General features: G+C 37.7%; 1 protein-coding gene across 2 annotated transcripts in view; it reads left to right on the top strand.

Annotated features, from left to right (window-relative positions):
* The first annotated feature begins 6 nt into the window (after nt 1-6).
* The window catches only part of LOC128208917 (small conductance calcium-activated potassium channel protein-like), a 73,445-nt gene continuing 62,058 nt past the window's right edge, over nt 7-11,393 (top strand). For both annotated transcript variants that reach the window (XM_052912631.1, XM_052912630.1), the window contains exon 1: nt 7-586. In XM_052912631.1, the coding sequence (XP_052768591.1) occupies nt 53-586 (534 nt within the window). In that variant the 5' untranslated portion in view covers nt 7-52. The remainder of the gene's footprint in view (nt 587-11,393) is intronic.

Below are 11,393 nucleotides of genomic sequence, written 5' to 3'. Positions count from 1 at the left end.
TGGCCCTCTTGATTCTCGTAAATTGGGAAATAATATTTTCAGTCTTTCTAATATGACGGACGGGAATATGTATCAGGCGACGAGTTTTCCGCGCTTGCAAATGGACCCTCGGACAGCGGCCGGTGGAGGATTAGCACACACAATTATACAGACTCAGATCAGTTCGGACGACGAGAACGATTCCGTAAGGCTAACGCACAACGACGATCGCGATGAGAAGCGGAAGGAGGAAAGAAAGAACCCTATGTCCGACATCGGGGCGGATATTATGCGGGTCAACGGAGCCATAGGGTCGTTCAAACAGTTGCAAAAGCCAACATCAATGCAGTCGTTACCCACATCGAGTAAAATGAGCTACACGTCGGAGGACGCGGGGATGGCATTAGTTGGTGGTGGGGAGTTCTCCTCGGACAGAATGTCAAAACACTTACGTCAAAAACCAAACGTCGGCTACAGACTCGGTCGTCGGAAACAATTATACGAGAAAAGAAAGAAAGTTTCAGACTACTGTCTGGTGTTCGGAATGTTTGGAATTATCCTTATGGTCTTAGAAACGGAGTTAACCATGGCAGATATATACACTAAGGTGAGTGTTACTTTCGTTGTTTATCTTTTCCAAACACCGACGGATCGCATGTACATTTTGCAAATAATAAAAAACAATTATAATAGGGTTTTTTTCCGGATGAGCACTTCTACAATTGACATTAGCGTCATACCTGGAATCAAATGTCCGTTGATATTATGTATACCAGTGAAGCGTATAACCTGCAGTTTAAAACTGGTGTGTGTGGCTCTTTTATCGAGCTGCGTAAAGAAGATAACAATGGCTTAAATGCGTAATGATTTTAAAACAACCGTGTCCTCCCTTTCCATTCAATAATTGAAATTGATTGATGCTACACAATGGAAGATGAAAGGGCTGGTATGTTTGCATGACTGCCTGCTCACAATCGACATTTTTACAGATCACATATTGAATGGAGAAACAAGCCGTTTGTTCATGAGTATGTTTGTTTTCAGTTCAGAAAAATACTCAGTTATTCTTAGCATACGTTCCGGACGACAATAGCATTTCAGTTCTTTATGAGCCATTCTTCTACAGTAGCAACACTATTAAGTGGTAAAGTTGATATAGATATCGGCATATGATAACAGGTTAGAGGTATATATCCACCTTTTATTAATGATTAACCATAATTTGATAAAACAACAGCCTGGCAGATTCGCGGTAATTGCTTCACGGCTGGGTTTTGGTTGGAAACAGGGAATAACTAATTGCAATACTCAAGGTATGCCAGATTGCTTCATCCAAAACCTGGTTTTAATTTTCAACTCGAAGATACCTGTCATACTTTTCATTTTGATATTTTTATTGAATAATTGTCTTAAAATGTAAGCGGTTTGTTTTGAAGCTGTATCGCTGAGATAACGTCTACTAATAGGTTCGTGACAAGTAAATGTTAAAACACTATACAATGTAACATCCTGTTGCGTTCTGGTGAGTGTTTCCAGCTCTTGAAGTAAAAACGAACCAAAAAATAACACCCCTCCACACAGGCATTCCCAGGAGAGAAAAAGTAATATTTTTCTTTCTGCCATTTAATATATACAAATTGCATCGCTCTGTGGAATGAGGTTTATTCCGCGGCACGAGCCGAGGCCCGATCGATGCGCTAATGTATCGCTAATTGAGCCGTTCTCCAGATTTTAATTACTCGCAGGCACCGCAAGGCCTCTCGAGACCCCGGCTTTGTGCTGATTACTGAAACGACACCCCCGGCAAAACCTGATATATATATATATATATTGACTAAAGGCAATAGCAAGCCAGTTGTTTAAAGTATATAAGTACATTAAGTTTATTTTGAATAAGAACAAACAGAACAAAAGTTTATTTTGATTAAGACAACATAGTCTCTCATCATACAGCCAATCACAGAAGTGTACATACACTCAAAAACAAACACATACACATACAAATAATACATTCAATAAATAAAACAAAACATATGATAATACAAAGAAAACAATGTGGAGGGTAGTAATAAATAGTTAAAAAACTAGGATAACGGGAAAATAAATGCCAGTCACATCAAATTTGTTAGTTTGGATGTTGTAGGTAATTAATTTTCAAAAGGACCAGATATAAAACTAAATTAGATTAAAGCAAGCACGTGTAGCTACATGAACGCAGGTTTGATATAGCAGAGTATGATAGTATGAGGGTGCACACCTGTTCAAAGAAACAGTTGAGTTAACGATGAGTCATTTTGCAGACGATAAACTGGATATATATATTATCGCTGTATATTGATCCACTTCAAGCAACTTGCTTCATATGTATATCAATTAAAAATTACAGTACAAAAAAAGATTATGAGAATTTCCAAACACATTTGAACGTTCTTTTCTCACCCTAGTTTCTTCTCGTTTCTGGGGTAATAACCTTGGATCATATTTCTGTCATTCCATTATTTTCAGTGAAAATATCGAAATAAAACGTCTGTTGTTATAGCCTTCCAAACACAGTATCACCACCGCATTCATATTGATCTATTATTTTAAGCATTTTTGGTTTTGGGTAAGTATGTCCATTTTCCAGGACAACCTTTAGCACAATACGGTAGCTAATCCGTTTCATCCGATTTATAAGGAGATTGACTGTTGATTTCACGTTTTATGATTTAATCTACTTCAAACAATGCTAACACATACATGAACCCATAAACATGCAATAGGTACACGGTGAAAAAACATGGATTATATACTATTTTCATACATTCCGAAGTAAAATAAAGTTTCTATGGATGATATATTCATGTAATATTGCATATAAGACCTTAGCTTTTAGGAATTCAGTATCACAAAGGGCTAAGCTTACTAAATTGTATGGAAGTATATGGTCACAATGAAGTTAAGTGGCCGTACAATTTGCAATTACTAAATTCATTGAAGGACCTTAAAATAAATATGTAGTCATAGCAATCAATTAATACAGTGTAGTCATGGCAATAAATTAAAACAATGAATTCGTGGCAATCAATTAATACAGTGTAGTCATGGCAATAAAACAATACACTGTAACCATGGCAATCAATTAATACACTGTCGTCATAGCAATCAATTATTTCACTGTAGTCATAACAATCAATAATTTTGCCAAAACGACTTTGAAACTTTGAATAAATATACTGTAGTCATGGCAATCAATAAATACACTGTAGTCATGGCAATCAATACATACACTGTAGTCATAGCATTCAATTTAGTCATATAACTCAATAAATGCTCTGAAATTATGGCAATCAATAAATACACTGTAGTCATGGTAATCAATAAATTTGCCAAAACAAACTTTGAAACTTTGAATAAATACACTGTATTCATGGCAATCAATAAATACACTGGTTTCATGGCAATCAATAAATACACGGAAGTCATGGAAATCAATGTGTACACTGTAGTCATGGCAATCAATAAATACACTGTATTCATGGCAATCAATTAAGTCATAGAACTCAATAAATGCACTGTATTCATGGCAATCAATTAAGACACTACATAATCATGACAATCAATCAATACAATGCAATCAATTAATATGAAGAGAGTTACGATGAAAAAAGGTATTAGATTACAACCTACATTTTCAGCAAATGAAATAGCAGATAGGCAACCATTAAGAACAAAGCTTAATCATTTAGATTTTTAACTTACGCGGGTGTTTAAAGGTCCGCCTTCAGACATTCATCCGATACACACTCCCTGTGTCAGATTTTCCTTTGCAATGTGGTAGCCAATGGGCTTGTATTTTAAGTCAGAAAGATGACCGGAAGTAAAATCTTAATGATTAAGAAGGGCTCGTTCGCTCAGTCCGGTCATTCTTAGGATATAAGTTCATGTTATCTAACAATTACTTGGAAATGTGACAGTATAAAACTATTTTACATTAAAACGGTAAATATAATAGTTTACTTCAATAACCAGACACGTTTGATCAATTAGTAACATTTTCCTGCGAAGACGACACTTCATGACTTTATTATTTCGGGAATAGTGCCTAATAGTTATATCCTACTTCTTATTTGCCAACTTTTACCTGACAGATAACTCAAAATGTACAGAAAAGAGTCGTAAATAAACACGTGCCAGGAAAGTGCAAAGACGGTTCCCTTTGTAGTATAACCATTTGGCTTGGATTTATGTGAACAATGTGTGTTATACTCTACGTAAAATAAAATCTACAATTACTGTTCAATGTAAGTGTTGAAGCAAAAATATATTATACAAAATTATAAAACTAATTTCAGAACTAAGTTTGTCATAAGATTCGTTGTTTAAGTTGTTATTGAAATGAAAGTACAATGGCATGCTATCTTCTGTAGCAATACATGTATTTGTAATTTCAGTTGAATTGCATTAAGCGCCAACAACCATAAACACAATGTCCAACCATAAACACAATGTCCAACCATAAACACAATGTCCAACCATAAACACAATGTCCAACCATAAACACATTGTCGAAAACAGTAATAACCAATACAAGCTCGGACAACATCAATACGTGTACTATATGGTTCATGTAAGGCTTACCAGTATAGTGGAAACTCAGATGCTCAAAACTTGACCATGTCCCTCTCCCAAGTTCAATCATCTTCTCCCATCGTCCCTTTAGAGATGCAGATGGATTCTGCTGCAAACATTATACAGTTTGTAATCAGATTCTAAGTTCTTCGACATGAAGTGTTCAGTTCTCGGGTTGTGGATTTTTTATAACCTTTTTTCTTAAAATATAAATGATATATTAAAAGAAAGAATAGGAACCAATTATATTGTCCAAGCTTTGTCAAATTATAACCAAGTTTAATCAACCCGAGTCTAGTGCACGGCACCAAACCAGAAAGGTCAACACGAACATATCCAACACAGGACATCATAAGTGTCTGCAAGGCCCTTACCCTGACCTTCTATACAGGGTGTCCGTTAAATAGTTGGCCCTGGGGTTTGTCCCTGTAGTTTCCATGTTATCATCACATATTCACAACAGGCAACGCAATGGCGTTTGGCGTGTTTAATTGCGATGCTTTGTCTTTGTTTATGATTGATGATTCTTCAAAATGTTATGTTACAAATGGTTTTCCTTACATCAATTTTACATTTCACTTTTTTCTAAGCAAACATATTTGTCCAGTCTTAACACTGCCGACTATATTAACAAACAGACAGAAATGTCTAATGTCGTTAACATGTTTATATAAACACTTTTCTGACATAATATAATAAATAAGCATTAACTGTAAAGAATAAAGCACTCAAATTAAAAAAAAAATCTAAAATATTCATAATTTTATTTCGAGCCAACTCGATCACAACTTGTACATGGAGAGGTGACCGATATGGGTGTAAAGCTTTTCTCATGAACTTTAGATGTATGTAGATATATTTAGATGTTTAGTCTAAGCTTTATTGAAAGTTTTATTTCCATTGTCACTCTAGTTGGCACGATGTTGAGCGATATTGTGGAATTGTGTTGTGAAGGGAAACAAATTTTCCGGGTAAAACCCCCACTTGTCACTCACAGACCACAAACCAACCAATTAACCACAGTTCCGTACCAGAGTTTATCCAGTAAACATAAGCAGCCCATATCGGGAAATGTGTTTTAAATATAGCACGAGCACCTGCCAGATGACAAAATTGGAAGCTGGATTAAAGTCATATCAGCTACTTATGCGCGGCCTTCTATTTAACGCATAACTGACGCAGTTCAAAGTCAACGATTTTGAACTTGTATAAAAAAGGGTCTTGCATGTTGTAAGCTTAAAGTAATTTAGTAACGTTACTGTAAACGATTTACACTTCACTGGTGATGATGTACTTGCATTCGTGAAAACATTTCCGCCACTATTTATGGGAGAGTCGATTTCAAGTTCTCGTATTTGCACCGCATGCACAATCATTCAAGTTTGAGTATTACAATCTCAGTGAGAATTTGCGTGTGGTTGTCTAATTAATTAACAATATCTACAGCTATAGCTATATCTGGAATTGGCCGGAAATGCAATGCTAATTCAAAATTGATCGAGAAATGGCTCGGTCTTAGAAAAACATATGTTCAGAACTTCTGATTTATGTAAACTGTACGTTTATCAAAGCCAGTGACTGAATATAATGCGGAAAAAAATGTAAAACGTACTAAGCAGCAACATTTGAAAGGTTTCTAATGTATAAGGCTTGATCTGCCTCCATGTGAACACGCAGCTATCGGTATATTTTAAAACAGCCTCCACAATTACTCAATAAGTGGTGGTGAAATCCGCATCTTCTCACAGGTAACACATGATATATAATTAAAACCTTTACGTATGAATCGTTAATGAATTGTGTTTACATAAGCACGCAACATTCGAAGCAGTCTGTTATAACACTTGTTTTTACCATTCTTCTGTTAGCGTGACACTGTTTCAGTAGCTGGAACAGATTATTAACGTGTTAATCTGATGTTTCTATTGTAGTACAAACATAACTTGGCAAATAGAAGAACGAAAAGTAATAATCAATTTAGCTAGATAGTACTGTCAATCAGTCATACATTGTTGTATGACAACGTTTACACGAAGTTCACCATGATTTTCCAATGGCGCTGGCCTTAAAATACCCGGCTTTTCTTTTGCTCTGCTTTTTTCAGGGCTGATCGTTCGGAACTCCGTATATGTTACCTACGTTAACAACAGCATCGGTGTTAACCTTTGTAGGTGAAACATGTTGTAACACGCTCATACATTTAGATAAAACACGAACATCTCAAACAACGTCTCGAACATTGTTAGAAGTACTGCAGATCAGTGTGTCCGTGGAACTTATAGGGCAATAAAGATTTGAAAGTGTAAAACGATGACGTCAACAACGTTATTAACTTTACCAATGTTCTGAACGATCGGCCCATTGTCTACTTCCGTTTAACCTTTTGATTTAATGTTAAGCTATCGATATAACATTAACCTTCAATCCTAAATAGTTGTCTGTTTTAATGCATTATGTTCCTTTTCAATTAGTTTTTTCATTAATTTATTCATGTGTACTAAGGCCACACTAAATGAATAGTTTGTTAAGCGTTTCCCAAACCACGAACATTTTTAAGTGTCGGTAGGCAGGTAATTTTGTTTTACTTCTTTCCCCTTAACGAATGATAAATAAATAAATAAAAAAAAATATTCCTACCGGACACTAACGAGTCTTTTATTCATACTCAAATGATGAGATGGCATCATTGTCACTGTGGTCGATCATCGATTACTAGTACAACACTATTTCTTTCTCATTATTGATTCCACACTTGATTATTGCATGACACTGAAATGTATTAGATTAACTGCACTGTGACATACAATATAATTATGCACAACACGACACAGCGATAGTCAAACATAGACCAGAGAAACAATGCACAACACGACACAGCAATAGCCAAACATAGACCAGGGAAACAATGCACAACACGACACAGCGATAGTCAAACATAGACCAGGGAAACAATGCACAACACGACACAGCGATAGTCAAACATAGACCAGGGAAACAATACACAACACGACACAGCGATAGTCAAACATAGACCAGGGAAACAATACACAACACGACACAGCAATAGCCAAACATAGACCAGGGAAACAATGCACAACACGACACAGCAATAGCCAAACATAGACCAGATAACCAATGCACAACACGACACAGCAACAGCCAAACATAGACCAGGGAAACAATACACAACACGACACAGCAATAGCCAAACATAGACCAGGGAAACAATGCACAACACGAGACAGCAATAGCCAAACAAAAACCAGAGAACCAATGCACAACACGAGACAGCAATAGCCAAACATAGACCAGGGAAACAATGCACAACACGAGACAGCAATAGCCAAACATAGACCAGGGAAACAATGCACAACACGAGACAGCAATAGCCAAACATAGACCAGGGAAACAATGCACAGCACGACACAGCAATAGCCAAACATAGACCAGAGAAACAATTCACAACACGACACAGCAATAGCCAAACATAGACCAGAGAAACAATACACAACACGACCCAGCAATAGCCAAACATAGACCAGAGAAACAATGCACAACACGACACAGCATTAGCCAAACATAGACCAGGGAAACAATACACAACACGACACAGCAATAGCCAAACATAGACCAGGGAAACAATTCACAACACGACACAGCAATAGCCAAACATAGACCAGAGAAACAATACACAACAAGACACAGCAATAGCCAAACATAGACCAGGAAAACAATGCACAACACAACACAGCAATAGCCAAACATAGACCAGAGAAACAATGCACAACACGACAAAGCAATAGCCAAACATAGACCAGAGAAACAATACACAACACGACACAGCAATAGCCAAACATAGACCAGAGAAACAATGCACAACACGACACAGCAATAGCCAAACATAGACCAGGGAAACAATACACAACACGACACAGCAATAGCCAAACATAGACCAGATAACCAATGCACAACACGACACATCAATAGCCAAACATAGACCAGGGAATCAATACACAACACGACACAGCAATAGCCAAACATAGACCAGATAACCAATGCACAACACGACACAGCAATAGCCAAACATAGACCAGATAACCAATGCACAACACGACACAGCAATAGCCAAACATAGACCAGGGAAACAATACACAACACGACACATCAATAGCCAAACATAGACCAGGGAAACAATACACAACAAGACACAGCAATAGCCAAACATAGACCAGATAACCAATGCACAACACGACACATCAATAGCCAAACATAGACCAGGGAAACAATACACAACACGACACAGCAATAGCCAAACATAGACCAGATAACCAATGCACAACACGAGACAGCAATAGCCAAACATAGACCAGGGAAACAATGCACAACACGACACAGCAATAGCCAAACATAGACCAGGGAAACAATACACAACACGACACAGCAATAGCCAAACATAGACCAGATAACCAATGCACATCATGACACAGCAATAGCCAAACATAGACCAGGGAAACAATGCACAACACGACACAGCAATAGCCAAACATAGACCAGGGAAACAATACACAACACGAGACAGCAATAGCCAAACATAGACCAGAGAAACAATGCACAACACGACACAGCAAAAGCAAAACATAGACCAGAGAAACAATACACAACACGACACAGCAATAGCCAAACATAGACCAGATAACCAATGCACAACACGACACAGCAATAGCCAAACATAGACCAGAGAAACAATGCACAACACGACACAGCAATAGCCAAACATAGACCAGGGAAACAATGCACAACACGACACAGCAATAGCCAAACATAGACCAGGGAAACAATACACAACACGAGACAGCAATAGCCAAACATAGACCAGGGAAACAATGCAAATCACGACACAGCAATAGCCAAACATAGACCAGGGAAACAATGCACAACACGACACAGCAATAGCCAAACATAGACCAGGGAAACAATACACAACACGAGACAGCAATAGCCAAACATAGACCAGGGAAACAATGCACAACACGACACAGCAATAGCCAAACATAGACCAGGGAAACAATACACAACACGAGACAGCAATAGCCAAACATAGACCAGAGAAACAATGCACAACACGACACAGCAAAAGCAAAACATAGACCAGAGAAACAATACACAACACGACACAGCAATAGCCAAACATAGACCAGATAACCAATGCACAACACGACACAGCAATAGCCAAACATAGACCAGAGAAACAATGCACAACACGACACAGCAATAGCCAAACATAGACCAGGGAAACAATGCACAACACGACACAGCAATAGCCAAACATAGACCAGGGAAACAATACACAACACGAGACAGCAATAGCCAAACATAGACCAGGGAAACAATGCAAATCACGACACAGCAATAGCCAAACATAGACCAGGGAAACAATACAAAACACGAGACAGCAATAGCCAAACATAGACCAGGGAAACAATACACAACATGAGACAGCAATAGCCAAATATAGACCAGAGAAACAATGCACAACACGACACAGCAATAGCCAAACATAGACCAGATAACCAATGCACAACACGAGACAGCAATAGCCAAACATAGACCAGGGAATCAATGCACAACATGACACAGCAATAGCCAAACATAGACCAGATAACCAATACACAACACGACACAGCAATAGCCAAACATAGACCAGATAACCAATACACAACACGACACAGCAATAGCCAAACATAGACCAGGGAAACAATGCACAACACGACACAGCATTGGCCAAACATAGACCAGGGAAACAATACACAACACGACACAGCAATAGCCAAACATAGACCAGGGAAACAATGCACAACACGACACAGCAATAGCCAAACATAGACCAGGGAAACAGTACACAACACGACAAAGCAAAACATAGACCAGAGAACCAATACACAACACGACACAGCAATAGCCAAACATAGACCAGGGAAACAATGCACAACACGACACAGACAGAGCACACATATCATAATATATCCATTGAGAAATGTTATATGAACCTCGACATGGAACATCATGGTTTCCCAAAACATGGAATCCGAGATTTTGCTCTGTGAACCAGCGTAATATCCGCAATTAAATATATCTCTATTGTTGCAGTTCTCTCTCATCTTTATGCATCTTAAATTTTATTCCAATTTTATTGGCTATATAATGCTAGCTAATAACTTTAATAGGTTTCGATGCTTCTGTTATAAGAGATATTTCGACGAGAAAGCTGAATACAAGGCTTGACTATCTATGTTTATAAGCTGGTTTCTCTGCATCAATCATGATATTTTAATTTAAAACTGATGTTTTACTTTGTGATTTTATACGCTCGCTTGTGGAAAAGAAACACGAACAATAGCATAGCATAGCAATGTCTTTGACAACACGATTAAGTGTACTTCTGCGACTATTGATGGAATTACAGACAATGTATTTTAAGGAGCGTTTTCTCAAACATCAAATACTGATCATTTTTGTCCTCTGTTTTGGTTTTTTGAAATATTAAATGTTTCAGTGTGGTTTGAAAGAGTTGGCTCTTCAAGGTACAGGATATGAATATGCAATATTGGTAACACGCCCTGAAATAACACAGGAACCAAGTGTAACATTCTATGAATAATCAAACTGGTATCAATATGTTCCAGTTTCAAACTTTACATAAGTGTGAGTTGATATTTATTTAATGGCGGAATCGTGCCTTGCAGGTGACAGCAAACTTTGGGAACCTGTCTGAGCATCTCACTGACCCCCCCCCCCCCCCCCCC

The sequence above is a fragment of the Mya arenaria genome, chromosome 11 (genome assembly GCF_026914265.1).
Source record: "Mya arenaria isolate MELC-2E11 chromosome 11, ASM2691426v1".
NCBI classification, from domain to species: domain Eukaryota; kingdom Metazoa; phylum Mollusca; class Bivalvia; order Myida; family Myidae; genus Mya; species Mya arenaria.
The sequence above is the reverse complement of the archived record's forward strand: the minus strand, read 5'-3'. Positions and strand labels throughout refer to the sequence as shown.